General features: G+C 57.9%; 1 protein-coding gene across 3 annotated transcripts in view; it reads left to right on the plus strand.

Annotated features, from left to right (window-relative positions):
- The window catches only part of CXXC5 (CXXC finger protein 5), a 36,576-nt gene extending 19,785 nt beyond the window's left edge, over window positions 1–16,791 (plus strand). The window contains exons 1-3 of one of the 3 annotated variants that reach the window (XM_007461445.1): window positions 9,048–9,081; window positions 13,113–14,192; window positions 15,749–16,787. In XM_007461445.1, coding sequence (XP_007461507.1) covers window positions 13,275–14,192; window positions 15,749–15,793 — 963 coding nt within the window. In that variant the 5' untranslated portion in view covers window positions 9,048–9,081; window positions 13,113–13,274 and the 3' untranslated portion in view covers window positions 15,794–16,787. Of the gene's footprint in view, window positions 1–9,047; window positions 9,082–13,112; window positions 14,193–15,748 lie in introns of those variants that run through there. The other 2 variants (XM_007461443.1, XM_007461444.1) reach the window with 2 other exon arrangements.
- The last annotated feature ends 1,197 nt before the right edge of the window (window positions 16,792–17,988 follow it).

A 17,988-nucleotide genomic window follows, 5' to 3' on the forward strand; every position in this document is an offset into this window, starting at 1 on the left:
AAAAAAAAAAAAAAAAAAAAAAGTTAGGCTTCTTCCCAAGGGATGAACACTTCCACAGGCAGCCCGCTCCCAAATGTGTGTGATAGGAGCCTTAAAGTTGACTGTACCTCAAAGAGAGGGCCAGAGAACATGGCCAACCCCTTCCTCCCTGGCATCATTGTGCCGCCTCCTTCCCCTTCCTCAGACATTTGTGGTACCCTGTATGTGCATACAGCCCGCTCCCAAATGTGTGTGATAGGAGCCTTAAAGTTGACTGTACCTCAAAGAGAGGGCCAGAGAACATGGCCAACCCCTTCCTCCCTGGCATCATTGTGCCGCCTCCTTCCCCTTCCTCAGACATTTGTGGTACCCTGTATGTGCATATGGGGACTTCTCCCACCACCCCACCCAATCCTCAGGATGACCCAGCTGGGCTGAGGCAGGAGGCCCCATACCCTGGGGCTCCCTGGGTTATGTAGGGAACTCTACTGCCTCCTGGACCCCCTGCAGGGCCCCGGGCCACAACAGCCTGACCAGGTTCTAGTGTCCGGAGGAGTGTGGACTCTGTTACAGTCTTTGTCTAGACTGAGGATAGGCTGGGGCTGGGGCAAGAGGTGGCCAGGCCTGGGACAGGTCAGGGATATGACCTGTAGGAGGCCAGCAAAGTGAGGCACATGGGCTTTCAAGATGTTTGGGTCTGGGTTCCCCTAAGCTGTGTGGCCTTGAGTAAGTGCCTTAGCTGCTCAGAGCCTCATTTTCTTCATCTGGGAAACAGGTGTGATCATATATGCCACGCAGAGGGCTGTGGTGAGGCATGGGGAGGTATAACCACTTGAAGCATCTGACTTTGGCACCAGACTATTTCACTGCCTGGTGAGGCCGGATGGGTGGGAGAGCAGGGAGCCGATGGAACTGTGCAGGTGCCAGAGCCTGAGAAGGCCAAGATTTTGGAGGGGAATCTGGTGCATGTGGTTGAGACTGGAGCTGGAGGACACACGAGGAGGTGATATTTGTGAAGCACCCAAGAGCCAGCAGCTAGCGGCCCAGAGCCCTGGGGCCTCTAGGGGGAGTCCATACAGCATCTACTCTTGCATTTGTTTAGTGCATTTCCTTACCTCCAGGATGTCCCCAGGGACCAAGTGGGCCCTGCAGTTAATTGTGTAGGCCTCACCTCTCATAGTTGTTCAGAATAAAAGTGACTGTCGTGGGCAGGCTGAGCTGGGCATTTTGCATCCCATAGCCCTCTGATGTAGTCTGTAGTTCTGAGTTTCTTCAAGGTCTGACCTCTAGCCTAGGGTTTAAATGGACCACACCCATTCCCTGAGCATCCTGTGTGGGCTGGGTATGGGCTTAAAGGGGAGACACTTCCTCAGCCCACCTTACCTCCAAGAAGCTCCCAGCAGGCGACTGGCTAAGCGCTCAGAGTTCTCTGCACAGACTTTTATTAAAACCCTTCTCTGTGTGTGTCCATAGACTGGGAGATTCCTGAGGGTGGGATCCATGACATCTCTCTGATCACATGCCCAGCACAGAGTTAGCACTGGGTGGGGGTCATAGGGCTCCTGCTTTCCTATTTGACAGCTGGGCCAATTGACACCCTGTGAGGACGTTGCTCAGCCTTGTGAGGGGCAGAGCTAACCTGGCCCAGATGGGTGTGGAATCTTCTGCAGGCTTCCTTGGGACCTGCAGCTCCTAACTCACCTGGCAGGCAGTGTTCCCAGTGTCCAGCCTTGAGCCCCAGGCTCCTGAGACCTTGGGGAGTGAGGAGTTCTGGCATCAGAGGGTCAGAGGAGAGACCTTAATCTCTCCAAGCCTCAGTTTCTTTATCTGTAAAATGGGAATCCTGGTACCTCTTCCTGGTAGTGCTTGGGGGATGTAGGATGGGTGGTTAAAAGAGATGTTCTTAGCTTCATGTCCAAAACTTTGTGAGAACTCCTTAAGTGTTCACCATCTTTATTATTACTATTGACACTGTTATTTTGTTATCATTACATTATTATTCACCCTCCCAGGGCCCCAGCAGCTGCGGTGGCTCTGGGCCTGGATGCAGAGCTCTGATCTACAGAGAAGTTGCAGTTGCTAATTAGTCAGTGCCCCAAGGAGAGAGGGCCTGGGTTTTTATTTTTGCTGGAGGATCCCACCTGCCCAAGGCTTCCCCAGGCCCTATCATCAACTGGGCTAAGGCTGCAGCCCCCTCTCCAGCCTCAGGTAGGGGGCCTGGCTCCCAGCGAAAGCCTCCCCAAATTTCCCCTGCCACTCTCTCTGCCTCCCAGACCTCCAGGGCCATGAATCATTTATGAGGCAAAAATGAAACCAATTAAGAACAAACTTTGAAAGCCTCTAATTGCTGCGCCTGGTGGCACCAAGGAATGAGGGAAGCCAGGCCTGTTCGGTGCGGAATCTTCTCCACCCCGGCCTTCCCAGGCCGCCTGTCCCACTGCGTCCCAGGGCGCCGCGGCCTCCCGGCTCCCCACCGCCTCCCGGCCGCGGACGTGCCTGCGCGGCTCCGGCTTCTGCTTCTGCGTCTGCCGCCCCGGCGCCCGCCCGGGTCCCTGGCCGACTAATTAGGGCCGGCTCCCCTCCCCACGCCGCCCGCCGCCCGCTCCAGGCCGGAGGTTATGGCTGCTGTTCCTGCCATCCTGGGGCCTGTGCCCCAGACCTGGCTGCCTTTCCTGTGGCGGGAGCCAGCCCTGCTGGCCTAGCTTAACCCAGACGAGCCCAGAGCACCCTGTCCCTGAACTAGGAGGCTGGGGCTCCCCGCGCCCCCGTCCTGGGGTCCCGGCGTGGGTAGGCGCTGAGAGGTGCTGGGTCACCTGGTTTGAACAGTCCCCTTCAGTCTCCGGAGAGATCTGTGCGTCCCAGCGGGAGTGGAAGGGGCTGGGGGATGACTGATGAGATAGGGAAGCTGGAGGGATACCGGGGAAGGGATGGAGATGGGGATGGGGTCGAGTTCCTGAGCTGTTGCATTGGTGAAGCGGGACCCGACTCTTCCTCTCAGCGTTGCCACAAATACAATAAGCTTATACATATTTCTTAGCCTCAGTTTCCCCATCTGTCCACTATCAGGACAGGCCAGTTTTCTCTTGAATTTGTAATTTGAGGAGCTGGGCTTTACATGTCCCCCGCCCGCCCTCTTGGGGGCTGCTGACGGGGTGGAGGTGGGGGTCTGGAGTATGGACCCGGAAGGGCCTGCCAGGAGCCTTGGGCACTGGTGACCAACCTACTCACTGTGCTGAGGGCCAGGCAGGCCCTGGGCACTCAATGCACGTCGTTTGCTGAAACTGAATTTCTGTGCTTGTGTTTTTCCATAATTATATTAGCAGGTGGGATTTTTCCTCAGGGAAGCGGTGGGAGGGGGAGCGCCATGGCAGTGTCCCCACCCTCTCTGAGCGCGAGCTCACACTCGGCTCTGCCCGCCCGCCTGCCCGCCTGCCGTAATGATTTTTTAATTATGCAGCCAGTGCTCAGAATTGCTAATCCGCCTCCAGCCCAGCATCCCCTCCAGCAGCATATACCCAAAGCCCCTCACTGGTGTCCCCAGAGTGGTGGTGTCCAAGCCCGAGCCCATCACTGTGCCCGGGAGCACCACTATGGTGTGAGAAAGGGGAGGCCTGGGCAGGCCACAGGGCCACCTCTCCTCCATCTGCAAGTGACAGAACTTGCTGGTGTGGGGCGCCTGTGGCTTTCTTCACACCCTGCCACCCCTGGCCCCAGCGTGGCTTGCTCCCACCAGCACAGCTGTGGCTCTGGAAGGGTACAGGGGAGTGATCAGTGACCCCAAGGACACGTGCACCCGAGTACGAGCTTCGTCTCCGTCACACCCACACTCACACTTGGCTTCTCTTGTACACACACCCCCAGCCTCATAGCTATACAAGCACAGTAGCGTGCTCTGTGTGTCTCTCACACACATAGCCGCACCTGAGGCCCAGGGTGCCCCCAGGAGACCCCAGTTGCTGCCTCCCGTGCCCTGCAGCGGCCCTGCCCCCACTCTCTTGCCTCCATACCCCCACCCCACCCCCCTGCCTGACTGGGTTGCACCCTGAGGTCTCCCTGCTCCCACCTGGTGGGGCGGCTGCCTGTGGCTGGGGCCTGCCAGAACCTCCGTCGGCCCAGCCTGGGGGAGGTGGCGGGTTGGGGGGGCTGTTCGGCAGCACTGTGGCGGCGGCTCCTCTCCAGGCGCCCAGCTGTGGCATCTGTCAAGGTCAGATAGCGACTCCGGAACCAGCCGGCTCGGCCCCATGGCCCCTCTCGCCTCATTATTTTTGTGTTCCGGGGCTGCAGCGCCACCTCCCTCCCTCCTCCTCATCCTCCCGCCTCTTGCCTGCCTCCCCCACGCCTCTGCAGGGAGGGCCTGCGGTCTGGGGGCTTTTGTTTTCCAGTTTTTTCCACGCTCAGGCCAGGCAGATGCTGGGCAGAGCTGTCGGGTCTTGAACGGCAGACAAGGCAGGTGCCTCCCTCGGGGCTGGGACAGGTTCTTGGCCAGTGGAACCCTGGGTTGGTTTTTCAGGGGGACAAACTGAATCTGGGCGGAGCCCAGCCTCCACCACAGCCCAGGCGTACCTGTGGGCAACTTCCTGTTTCCACAGGGGCCCCAGCACCTGGCGTCAGTTCCTGTCTGCACCATCCCCACGCCAGGTGGGCCCCAGACTCACGTCCCAGAACCCTTCAGAGGCCCTGAGACAACTCACAGTGAGCGCATGCACGCCTGCACGCGCGTGAACACGCTCACAGGCCAGAAGAACCCACAAACATCCAGCCACCACGTAAACCACTCTACTTGGACACAAGCACACTTGGTCATACGCGTACGTCCACGGGTGCAGATAGCCACATTCCACTTGTACACACAGGGGAGTCACACAAAGACCTCCACCTCCACTGGTATCTAAGCCCGATGTGTACATCAGTGCTCAAACCCACAGAGTGACAGCTGAGACTGTACACACACGCACACACTCTCGTGCATGTAGCGTGCACAGGTTTCTGACACACCTCCCAGGTGGACACACACAGATATACTTGTCCATAGTGCCGCTTTCACCATACACACTCCAATCCAAGTGTGCTCCTTGGGGTCCAGTGTTCCTTGAGCAGTTACAACACCCAAGGAGCTTTTGTCCCCTGAGGTGCTGAAGTGAGCTTGAGGCTTCCCCTCTGATGCACCCTTTGTGTCCAGGGAGCCCCTGGAAAGTAGGAAATGGTGGTTGACAGATGGGCCACCCTACCCACCTGGCCGGCCTCCATGGATGTCCACTATCTTGGGCACAAGAGCACTGAGATGGAGTGGAATGGGAGGGTTCTGGGTGGGTCAGGATGGGCTTGGTGGCACTGGCTGGGAGGGCAGGCTCAGGGGAGTCTCTCAGGCTCTGTCTCTGGGTCCCTCTGCCCATCTCCAGCCCCCAATTAGGGTGTGTAAGTGTTGGGGGAATGAGATGTGGACAGACTAAAGGCCCCCCGGGGTCTCTGGGGTAGCCTTGGCCGTCACTCACTTCCTCCTCCAGCTGCAGACTGCTGTGACTGCCCCTGAGAGGGGGAGGTAGCTGGAGGTTTAGCAGTGGTGGGGGCCCCCGCCCCCCAGGAAACTCAAAACCCTGGGCCAGCCGCGGGTGGCGGGTTGGGGCCGGCACAAAGAGGGCCTCTGTGCAGGCCGGCTGGGCTGCCCGCAGGATTCTGGGGGAGGAGCAGGAGCCGGTTTCCGTCCCATTCTGCTTCCTGCGGAGGCCGCCGGAATGCCCAGAGCTCTGGCCCAGCCTGGCCCGTCCGGCCCACCCTCAGCCCCTTCCCCTGTCTTCCTGGGCCCTAGGGTACAGCTGCAGACTTCTCTGCAACAGCATCCTGACGTGTTTTGCCCGGAGCCTGAGGACCACCCCCCGCCCCGCCCAGGACCCTTGAGAAACCTAGAGGGTTCCCCTAGGCTGAGAGCTGAACTGGACCTCACCCTCCAGCCAAAACGTGCCTCAGAGCCCTTGGCCGGTGTCGGAGAGCCAGGCCTGCAGTCTTGGTTTCAAATCCTGACTCTGCCATTTATTGACCTTGTTGTGACCTTAGGCAGGTGAGCCTCATCTGTAAATGGGGCTAATACTAGTTAACAAGAGAGAATTCAGTGAGAAAATGCATGTGAAATGCTTAGCACAATACGTGGCAGAGAGTGAGTGCTCATTATTAGGGTCTGCTATTATCGTGTCCTCTGGGAAGATAGGAAAGGGAGGGGTCTGAATGCTCACCCCAATATGCCTCATATCATCTGCGGCTTGGTCCCAACCCTATGGCCTGCTCAAAACCCTTCTCTCCAGGCCTCAGTTTCCCCATCTGAAAATCACATCAAGAGCCAGTTCTGGCCTCTGGGATGGGGGCAGGGGGCTGTTCACTCTCCGGAGTCTTTTTTCTGTATCTTTCCACCTCCTTCCACATGGGCCCTTCTGGGCTCATGGCTCCTGCAGTTTGGGGTGAGGAGCAAGAACCATTCTTCTCCATTTTACAGATGGAAACTGAGGCTCAGTGTGGGGCAGCGTGTCAAAGTCAACAGGAAGGGACAGGATGGAGCCACAAACCTGGGCCTGCAGACTCAGTCCCCTGGCCAGTCCTATGGATATGTGCCCTGTCCCCACCAATTCCTTGGCCCACATATCTCTGAGCTGGCTTTCCCTGGCTTGTCCTGTGGTGAGGCCCACCGGGAGGGAGGTCCTAAGTAAGTGTGTGGGCTCTGATCCCAGGCTAGTGTCAGCTCAGACATCTCCACTTTAGGAAACTTTAGTCTAAGATCCAGGAGCTCCCAAACAGGGAGGCCATCATTTTCTCCAGATCATAATTGCTTATCAAACTGCCTGTTCTAAATGGGGCAATCATAGTGCTTCCTTCAGCAAGTGGGTATGAGGATTCGATGAGACAAGCCATGTCCATTGTCTGGCGCATAGGAAGGTCTCCATACACGTTAGCTCTTATCCTCATGATGCCATGTTACAGATGGGGAAACTGGCTCATAGGCCATATGCCATGGTCACACAGCAAGGAGGGCCCTCCAGGTCCTTTGACTCTTCCAGAGAAGGAACCTGGCCCAAAGGAGGTACCTATTGAGGCAGGCCTTGTCTTTATCAGTGGTGTCCTAGGACCCTTGTCTCGTTCCCCAGAGCCCCAGGTCAGGGAATACCTCCTGCCCGGGACCTCAGTGTTTTTTGTCCATAAAATGGATTGATCCCCTCCTCCAGCTCCTTTTGGGAGCTCTGTAAGGGCGAACAGAGCCCCCCTATACTCCTGGGTTTTCTCAGCAGCATGTTTCAGTTCTCAGGCAAGGGGGTTGAGCCTGCCTTTAGAATAGGGGCATAAAAGGCCAGGGGGTATGGAGTCAGGGAAATAGGATTGCAGCCCTCACCCCCATTCTGTCCTTGGCAGTTGGTCTTGGGGTGTTAGTCTTAGGGAGGGCCTAGTGGTATTGAGGGCGTGTCCCACCCCAGGCCATCTGCTGGGTGCTAACAGTGGTCAATGTGTCCTTGTATGTGTGTGTCCATCCATAGCTGGATACGTGCCCTGTGCCCTCCAGCGGGGCCTGCATTTCTCCTGGCCTCCAAGACCAGTGTCCCCATGTGTGTCTCCCTGGGCCTGAGTAGGGCTTTTTTTTCCCTCTGGAAACTCCCCAGGCTGAATCATGGAAATCAGAGATGGAAACCCCACACACACACACCCAGTTGCTCAGCTCAGTTCAACCACTGTAGCCTGTGGTCTGCCCTCCCTGCCACCACTGGCCTGCCCACCATCAGTCAGTCTGTCCATCTTGCCTCCGTTGGAAACCAAGGACACCAGCCCATCAAGGTGGCTGGAGGGGTGTGAAGGGGTGTAGCAGGGATGTCAGGAGTGGGCATGGAAGTGTGGGGAAGGGTGCGATGAGCCAGGGTGTGTGTCTGCAACCCGGGCCTACCTAGATGATGGCAGGCTCTGCTGGGCCAGTGCCTGGGGTCCTGAAGGCCCTGATGAAATGCCACCTCTTCCAGGAAGCCTTCCTTCAGCAGGCAGGACGGCTGGGAGGCTATTCCAGCCAGCAGATGAGTAGGGGAGGGATGGTGCCTTGTGCAAACTCTGCCCTTGGTATTGGTGATAGTTGCACAACTCTGTAAGTTTACTAAAAAACATTGAATTGTACACTTAGAAATGGGTGCATTTTATAGTAAGTAAAAACTGTACCTCAGCAAATCTGTTAAAAAAAAAATCCTGCCCTTGGGCTTCCCTGATGGCGCAGTGGTTGAGAGTCCGCCTGCCGATGCGGGGGACACGGGTTCATGCCCCGGTCCGGGAAGATCCCACATGCCGCGGAGTGGCTGGGCCCGTGAGCCATGGCCGCTGAGCCTGCACGTCCGGAGCCTGTGCTCCGCAACGGGAGAGGCCACAACAGTGAGAGGCCTGCGTACCGCAAAAAAAAAAAAAAAAAATCCTGCTCTTGACCTCAAGCCCCACCCCATTGGGACCCTGCCAACCTCATAGCCACACCTTGCACCCACTTCCCCATTTCTTAGGAACCCTTTCAGGTTCGTGTCTACTTTGGTAACCTCTCCTTATCCTTAACTCACAGGCTAAGCAGCCCCTTCCTCCAGACAGGTCCCCTTGCCCCACTCGGTCCCCTTCCCACTCTCTCTTTTCACATCAGTTCATGTGACCATCAGCCCAGCTCCTGCGTACCCCTCCAGAGCAGTGCCGGTCTGTATCCTGCACTGTCTCCCCAGGACCACAGGGCATGGGGCCACTATCGGGTAGGCAGTGCAGGCTGTGTGCAACTGAACATCTAGAACATCTCACTGTGGCCACCTGTGTACATGTCTCCGTGCAGACAGCACCCTCCCACCCCACAGTGCCCGCCTGTCCTGCCCCCCTCCCCCATTGCTGTGTGGCCAGAAGGGCTCAGGACAGAGCCCTGCTGGGGATGAATCCTGGCTCCCCTGGCACTGAGGGTGGAGTGAGAGCTCTGCCACCACCTCTGGTGACCTCATTGCCAGCTTGCATTATGATGTCACTGGCCCAGCATTCCGGGTTCCTGCTTGAGTATCTCCAAGCCCCCCAGGTGGGGACACTCCCCTGGGGTCTGTAACAGCTCATCCACCCGACCATGTAAAGGTGACGGGCATGGTAACAACCCTGGGGGGGTGGGGGCAGCCTTGGGGTAGCTGGGTCACCTTTCCCTGGCAGAACAAAGGCAAAGAGCAGGGTGACTTAACACTTGGGCTCTGGGTTCAAGTTCTAGCCCTACTGGGCACCGGCTGTTTGACCTTGGCCTGACAGCTTGAACCTCCCTGAGCCTCAGTTTCCTCATCTCTGAAATTGGTTAATAGTTCCTTTTTCCCTGAGTACTGGGGAGGAGTCAAGGAGGGAGAGAAGACATGTAAAGCATGAGAGTACGGGGCCTGGGACACAGTAGGTGCTCAATAAATGCTAACGGATAGGATCGGTTAGTTAAGGGAGCCTGAGAGTCACTTGGTGAGAGCTGGTTAGGGAGGGACGGTGTTCCGTGTCTTTTGGGGCTGGCCAGGGCCTGGGGGTAGAGGCAGAGGTGGCTCCACTGTCAGGAGAGGGGGCCCAGCTTTGACGGTCCCTCACTTCCCAGCTCAGCCAAGTGTGCTCCAGCCCATAGGAGGTGGGGCCCACAGCCTGGCCCTGAGACCAGGAACCCACTGACCCCCAGCCCTCCTTCCTTTCTCCTCCCAGGTTTTGGGCTAGAGTGGGCTGGGGCTCGAGACAAGCTGGGTCTCATCTGGCCTCCCCTGACCTCTGCCTCTGCCTGCCTCTCCTGTAGGCATGTCCACCTGCCTTCTCTTGGTCCCCAGATCCTTGCATCTGGGACTGTCTCCTCAGGGCTCTGTTTCCATGTCTCTTAGATCCTCTAGTCTCTGAGCTGGGCCAGGCACCCTGCGTCTCTGAGCCCAGTTGCCTCAGTCTGTGTTCCCTATGATGCTCTGTCCTCTAACCTTGACCCTTTGCCCTGTCCTCTCTCAATCCCTTTGTCTGACCCACCCCTCGAGTTCTCTTGTCTCATGATCCTCTGTCCCCACCACCTGTCTCTATTCTTCTGGCCCCATGTCCCCCTCTGCCCCCCAGCGCTCTGTGCTTGGGTTCCCCCCCTCACCCCCGCCCCCTGGGCTCTGTCCCCGCCCGTCAGCCCCTGGTCCCAGCTCCCGGCCGGCCCGGCTCCTGCATGGACAAAGGGGTCCTTTGTGGGCTGACCGCGGCTGGCGGGGCGGCGGGGCGCTGGCTCCGCATTACTGATGAAACGGAGCCCTTTGTTGTCCCTCCTCAGGCGCAGTATTTCTTTTTGGGGGCTGGATGCGTTCCTGGCAGGGCCGATGATGGATGCGCCCGCCGCCGCCCGCCTGCCCGCCAGCTTTCCCTCCCGCTCATTCCCGCTCCGCTTCAACGCAGCCCCAGCTCCTCCCCTGCCGCCTGGGCACTGCCAGGCCCTTCCTGGCCTGGGAGGGGGTTGCTGTGTGCCCTGCAGTAGAGGCCGGGGCCTGGGAGAAGGTCTTCTCTTACGTCCTCCCCTTCCATGAGTAGGGCACGTGAGCCCTGTGGTCAGTGGTCCACTGGGACCAGGGCATCAGCTTTTCCCAGGGTCTGAAGGAGATGAGCCGGGTACAGGGACAGATCTGGAACAGGCTTGGTTGGGGACCAGGCTTTGGGGACTAGACGTTGGTATCTGTCCACTCTGGGGTTTGAGTTGCCCTGTGTGCCAGCCCCCTCGTGTACCCCCCACCTTCACTTTCTGAGGCTGACAAACCAGTGTTCTGCCTGCAGCACCTGTTCAATGACATAGCATGTCCTCTGGGCCCGAAGTCAGCATGTCCCAGGACCTGGGTGGGGGGGAGTAGGGGGGTGGCTGGGGGGAGTTGTCTCTGAGGAAGGACAGAAAAATGAAAGATCAGAGAGATTCAAAGAGGAGGCCAGAGATGAACAGAACATGAGATTAGGTCCCCACCAAGAGAGACTCGGGATGGAGACAGAAGCAGAGAGACTTAGTCAGAGTGCCAGCCCTGAAAGCAGTCTGTGTCAGAGGGAGCTGACTTCTAATTGACCTGCCCGCCCCACACGCAAAGCCAGATCCTGGAGCTGGGAGGAGGGAGGGAGTAGAGCAAGAGCAGCGTTAATGCAGCTATCGATTTCTGCCACCAGCCAGCAGGCCGCAGAGGCGGGGGACACACAGAGGGGCTAGGGCGCAGACTGCTTCCCTCCCCACATCTCCAGCCCGCGGGTGTCTGCCTTATGTCTTCTCCCCTCAGCCTGTGTCTGGGGCTCCTGGGGCTGTGGTCCAGGGCAGAGCAGCTGAGCTCAATGGGCAAGGGCTAGGTGACTTGGCATGACAGTCTCTGGCCCTGATCTCACTGGCCCTTGTCCCCAACACCTAGCCAGGGTCGCTGATGCCTGGAGGGGTACTGATCTCTGAGGACAGGGGCCCAACAGCCAGCCTGGGCTTGGCCCTCAGGAGGTAGAACGGAGCACAGCAATCCTGAGGCATGTGACCCCCTTCCTCTTACTACGATCTGACCTCTGTGACACCCCCAACCCAGTCTGGACACCCTGCCTGACCCTCCTGGGTTTGTCCTGGTGGAATCTGCCAGCTGGCCCAGCTCTTCCTCACCACCCATCCGCCTTCACTAGGAAGGAGCTAAGGTGGGCCAGTGCCTGCTGGGGAGAGAGGCAGGGAGTGGCTGGCTGGCTGCTGATGCCTGCCGTTCACCTCACCCTGGAGACAGAGCTTTTCCCTCGCCTGCACTCACTCACTCCTCGTGGCCACTCCTTAGCAGTCCTGGACCAGGGGGCCCTGCCTGCTCAGGGCCTCGATTTCCCCTTCTGTAAGTGTACAGGGTTGGACTAGGTGACCTCCCGGGCCAGGCCGAGTCCTGTGACTGGGGGATGGTGGGGTTGCCTGGGGACAAAGATGCAGTGTGTGCCGCCCCTAAGCCCAGGGCCGGACAGGCCCAGCCAGATGTGCGCCTCCCCCTTGAGTAGCCAGCTGCTCAGGGCTGGGCCCCGTCCTCCCGCCCCTCTCCTGGGGGTTGCTGGGCCGTGGCAGGCAGACGCTAGAGAGCCAGGGCTGATGAGGAAACTACCACTCGGCTCCATCTGGAACAGTTCCTTCTAGAGCTCCTGGCCAAGGAGCCTGGCTGCTCACATGCCTTAGTCTTGGGGCCTGAGCAGAACAGGCTCTGTCCTGGGAAGGGGCACCTGAGACACGTGGACGTGGCTGAAGAACAGGCTCCATTCCCTAGAGGGTCACACCTACTCTCTGTCCCAGCTTGGCAGCAGCCAGAGGTCCCTCGGGCCCACAGTCCTCTCTGCTCTCACTGGGACCTCCATTCAGACCCATCTGGGAGCCAGGCTGGCACACAGCAGTGAGGCCTGAGTAGAGACAAGGGTCCCGAGGTTAGAGAGAGAGGGGGAAGTGTGTGTTGATGTGTGCGCAAGCCCCCCACCCCCCACCCCCCTGCTCTTGCGGGAGGAGGCTTGTCTTCTGGTACACTGCTGCCTGCCCTCTAGCAGGAGGGTACACGCTCCTTGAAATAAGGGTTCTGCACTCTATTTGGCAAACTCTGTTAAACAAAGTCGGTTTCCTTTACCTGCAGAACTTGCCAGGGCCTTGAGATAATTAATGTGTATTAGGAGTCTCTAATGAGCATCCATGGACAGCTTCCCATACCTTTTCGTCTACATCTCCAAGCTGTTCAGAGACTGTGCCCACCCCTCTTCTGCATAGTTGGGTCAGTGAAAGATGAGGAAGCAGAGGGTAACCTCTGAGGTTAGTAAAGTTCTCCCACTCCCTCCTACCCCCAGCACAGGAAGGACTGCCTGCCTCCATCGGGTCTTCCCAGACCCTGGCAGGGCAGAGGGAGACCCAGCTGAGCCTCCACCGTGCCACTTGGTGGCTGTGTATCCATGGGCTAGTCAGTTCTCCCAAACCTGGTCTTCCTCACCTATGAAATAGGAATTACTAGCCACTACTTGTGGGTTTCTTGTGAGTCTTAACTGAGGTGGTACAAATTAGAAATTCCTAGCTGTGGCTGGCGCTTAATGAATGCCTAGCCAGGCTGTGGTGGTTACAGTGGCGATACAGCTAGTGGTGGAGGAGGCCCTGACCCTGTATCCTCTTGTGCCGACAGAGTGAAGACACTTGCACGTGGACGCCTGACCATGTGTCTGCGCTGAGCAGCAGAGCCCACCAGGCATCTTCTGTCGTGGGCAGCAGGACTCCGGTGCTCATCTGTGGACTCCCCGCAGTTGGCAGGTTCCCCCACCAGCGGGGTCTGGGCCTCGGCCCCACCATGTCGAGCCTCGGCAGCGGCCCCCAGGACACTGGCGGTAGCAGCAGTGGCAGCAACGCCAATGGCAGCAGTGGCAGCGGCCCAAAGGCAGGAGTGGCAGACAAGAGTGCAGCGGTGGCGGCGGCTGCGCCAGCCTCGGTGGCGGATGACGCACCACCCCCTGAGCGCCGGAACAAGAGCGGCATCATCAGTGAACCCCTCAACAAGAGCCTGCGCCGCTCCCGCCCTCTCTCCCACTACTCTTCCTTTGGGGGCAGCGGTGGCAGTGGCGGTGGCTGCATGATGGGCGGGGAGTCTGCCGAAAAGGCTGCCGCGGCCGCAGCAGCTGCCTCCCTGTTGGCCAATGGGCACGACCTGGCGGCGGCCATGGCTGTGGACAAAAGCAACCCTACCTCAAAGCACAAAAGTGGTGCTGTGGCCAGCCTGCTGAGCAAGGCAGAGCGGGCCACGGAGCTGGCAGCTGAGGGACAGCTGACGCTGCAGCAGTTCGCGCAGTCCACGGAGATGCTGAAGCGCGTGGTGCAGGAGCACCTACCGCTGATGAGCGAGGCGGGCGCTGGCCTGCCCGACATGGAGGCCGTGGCGGGCGCCGAAGCCCTCAATGGCCAGTCCGACTTCCCCTACCTGGGCGCCTTTCCCATCAACCCGGGCCTCTTCATCATGACCCCGGCGGGCGTGTTCCTGGCTGAGAGCGCGCTGCACATGGCCGGCCTGGCCGAGTACCCCATGCAGGGAGAGCTGGCCTCCGCCATCAGCTCGGGCAAGAAGAAGCGGAAACGCTGCGGCATGTGTGCGCCCTGCCGGCGGCGCATCAACTGCGAGCAGTGCAGCAGTTGTAGGAACCGAAAGACTGGCCATCAGATTTGCAAATTCAGAAAATGTGAGGAACTCAAAAAGAAGCCTTCCGCTGCTCTGGAGGTAACGGCGCCTTAGAGGGAGGTGTGTGGGCTCTTGGGTCTGTCTGGCAGTCCAAACCCACCCCCGCCCCCCATCCCCACCTTTCCTGCCTGGGCAAGTGTCTGGGGGATGCCCGGCCTGTCCTTGGGCTCTGGGGTCCTAGGCCAGGCTCCGAGACAGCAGTTCACTGCCCCAAGAGTCAGAGCCACATCCCGAGATGCCCTTAGGTTGTAGTCTGCAACCTAGGCAAGCATGTAATTCCAGTCAGGGACCTAGCAGAATCCCGCCAGGCCCCGGGATTCTGAACCCCTCCTGGAGTTCTGGGTCAGGTATTGAGATTCCCACACAGGTCTTAAGTCTCTGACTTTCAGACGTGTCGTAAAGCTTCCAGTCTGTGACCTAAGATTCTGGGACTCTCCGCTGCTCCATGTGAGGGGTTCTGTCCTGTAGACCCTCTGGCTTTGAGGGATAAGTCCTTCATTTGCCCCTTCAGAGCCCAGCCTTTCCCCCAAGGCCACCCAAGGATAGAGCAGCTCCAGTGCTGACTGCTGTGCTCTGAGGCCTGGAAGACCCTAGCGCTAGGTACCTAGCTGACCTATTTGGGGCTCCTGGAGGCCCCAAGTTCAGTCTGGCTGCATAGTTGATGGCCAGGGTTCCTGTGGGCTTGGGGTTAGAGGGTGGCTTGAGCCTGGGATGTGGGTAAAGACTATCCACTATGGGATTGGCTTTGAGAAAGCAGAAGGGTTCCCATGCCGCTTTCTCTCCACCCTCATGGCAGGGCCTGTCCCCATGCCCCCAGCCATGAGAGCCTAGCTGTGATGCCAGGCCTGGGTACAAAAGCATCTTTTCAGCCTGCTGTCCCTTGCCCTGTCCCCGCCCCTCCACGAGTGGGCTTGACGCAAATGTCCAGAATGGTTGGAAAACAATAATGGCATCCCAGCCATGGCTATCCCCCCCAACTCACCCTAGCCCCAAACCTCATATCTGTTCTCCTGCCCAGAAAACACACCTGTATGCACACAAAGGCACCCGCTCTCCTCTCATGTAGAGACAGATAGATACACACACACACACACACACACACACACACATACCCTGCCCTGTACACAGTCTTATTATAGATGCAACCTTTTAATAAACACAGCAAGCATCCTTCCTTCTCAGCACAGCTCCAAACACACTACACACTGTAGCATAGCTCAAGGCACACATCCTTGTATGCGTCCAGTGCACACGCATACACACTCATTCGACAGAAATGTGAACACAGCTCCCAGATGCATCATGGCCACCTGCCGCTTGTAGCCTTTGGACCAGGGAAAGGGGTCTTGCTGTCTGGAAGGAGGCTTCCTGGGCACAGTGGCTCAGGAGGCCTCACGGTGCTCCAGGCTCTCCAGTGGTCCAGCGGGTCAGGCTTCTCTGGCCTGGCCAAGATGGCAGGAACTCCAAGGGGTGGCTGCTTTTACTCCATGCCCATTCCTCCGCCATGAGGCTATCCACGGGGGAACGTCTTTGCACCAGGCCCAGCCGGACCCTGACTGAACTCTCTCCTTGTTTTTGTCTCCCGCCCCCGCCAGAAGGTGATGCTTCCGACGGGAGCCGCCTTCCGGTGGTTTCAGTGACGGCGGCGGGAACCCAAAGCTGCCCTCTCCGTGCAATGTCACTGCTCGTGTGGTCTCCGGCAAGGGATTCGGGCGAAGACAAACGGATGCACCCGTCTTTAGAACCAAAAATATTCTCTCACAGATTTCATTCCTGTTTTTATATATATATTTTTTGTTGTCGTTTTAACATCTCCACGTCCCTAGTATAAAAAGAAAAAGAAAAGAAAAAAAATTAACTGCTTTTTCGGAAGAAGAACAACAACAACAAAAAGAGGTAAAGACGAATCTGTAAAGTACCGAGACTTCCTGGGCAAAGAATGGACAATCAGTTTCCTTCCTGTGTCGATGTCGATGTTGTCTGTGCAGGAGATGCAGTTTTTGTGTAGAGAATGTAAATTTTCTGTAACCTTTTGAAATCTAGTTACTAATAAGCACTACTGTAATTTAGCACAGTTTAACTCCACCCTCATTTAAACTTCCTTTGATTCTTTCCGACCATGAAATAGTGCATAGTTTGCCTGGAGAATTCACTCACGTTTATAAAGAGAATGTTGATGGCGCCGTGTCGAAGCCCTTCTGTATCCATCCACACGTGCGGAGCTGCCGCAAGGAGCTCACAGAGCGGGAGGGAGCAGCCCACCCACCCCCCGGGCCCAGGCCAGCCTCGCTGTACCCACGGTCCCCAGAATGGGACCCCCCCCCCAACCCTAACAGTGATGATTTTGCAAAAACAAAAGTTCTGTTCGTTTATCCATTGAGATCTGGGAAGCTCATGTCTCGATATTTCTGATCTTGGCGACTTCCCTTAGAGAAAATAAGCCCTTTTTTTCTGGCCTCACTGATGGCAACAGAAGAAAGGGCTTCTTTGCGTGGCCCCCTGCCGGTGGGGGTGGGTGCCCAGGGGCCCCCGGTGGCCTGGGCCCCCTTGCCCATGGCCAGCTTCCTGATGCTGTTTGTATTGTTTTAGGAAACCAGGCTGTTTTGTGAATAAAACGAATGCATGTTTGTGTCACGAAGCACCACTGGCTTCTTGCTCTCCGGTTTTGGGGCCTGGCTTGGGGGCTGTTGCTGGGCAGGGGTTGTCTGGGACTACCTTAGGAAGGAGGAAGGATGGCCCAGGGACATTTAGAGTGGGGATCTCTTGGGAAGTGAGGCCGTCTGGATCCAGAAGGGGGGCAAGTAAGAGCAGCCCTGGCTGACGGGATGGAAATGCTCTTCATCTGGAAGTGGCCGGTACTGGAGCACCTCACCTGCCTGATTGTACCCCCTACCTCAGGATCTGGACCTCCAGGGACCTTCACTTACCTGGGGCCACCTTCTCTGTTCACCTCAATGCATCAGGTCTGATCAGTGCAAAGTAGCCAGCAGTACTGGCTGGGGGTGGGCACTGAGCTGCCTGTTCAGGTTCTTATTTGTTCTTCCTTGCAGGGATCTAGTAAGGTGAATCCCCAGGGATCAGTTTTAGCCCAAGTTCATGGGGCCCTGGCTATGCCTGGCACACATACACCCAGTCATCCCCACATACCCCCCTTCAGGCCTGGACGTGTCCCTGGCTTTGGCTCTTGGCATCCACACACACACCCCACCCCCGCCGAAAGATTGTTGGCACAAGGTCGTCTGGGACCTCCAAGACAGCATGTCTGGGGAAGTCACCACACAGCCGCGTGGTCTAGGCCAGGGCAACCTGAACAGGAAGGGGTGGTAGCTGCACGCCCCAGCCCTGGACATCACAGAGGCTGGACGTATGCAGGATGCGGCCTCTCATCCACTTGAGCAGGAGGTGTTCTCCCCACCCAGCTGCTCTGAGCCTGGCTGAGATGAAGCTAGACTTGAGGAAGGACTTCCTGACCATGTTGGGGCCTGGCTTCAGGTGGGTGAGGGCTTTCGGGATGACGAAGGGGCAACTTCTAAAGCTGAGTGGGCGGTCGGGTGGGGGAAATGTCTCTGCCATTGTTCCTGGGAGGAAAGAAAGCAGCCATGTTGGGTGAGGGTTCTGACCCCCAACCCCTTCCCAGGTGTCACAAGCTCCCTTTGAGCACCAGGAGCTCAGCAGCCTGGCCTGGCACAGCAGGGGCAGGCGGGGGTGGTGGGAGGCAACTTTCAACTTCATCTCTGCCTGGGAAAAATTCCCTTTCATGTGGCTGCCTGTGATCTCTCTGGGCAGCTCTGCCAAAGGCGGGGGGGGGGGGGGGGGTGGGTTGCGCGGGGGCGAG

The sequence above is a fragment of the Lipotes vexillifer genome, unplaced genomic scaffold, assembly GCF_000442215.2.
Source record: "Lipotes vexillifer unplaced genomic scaffold, Lipotes_vexillifer_v1.1 scaffold217, whole genome shotgun sequence".
Taxonomy (NCBI): domain Eukaryota; kingdom Metazoa; phylum Chordata; class Mammalia; order Artiodactyla; family Lipotidae; genus Lipotes; species Lipotes vexillifer.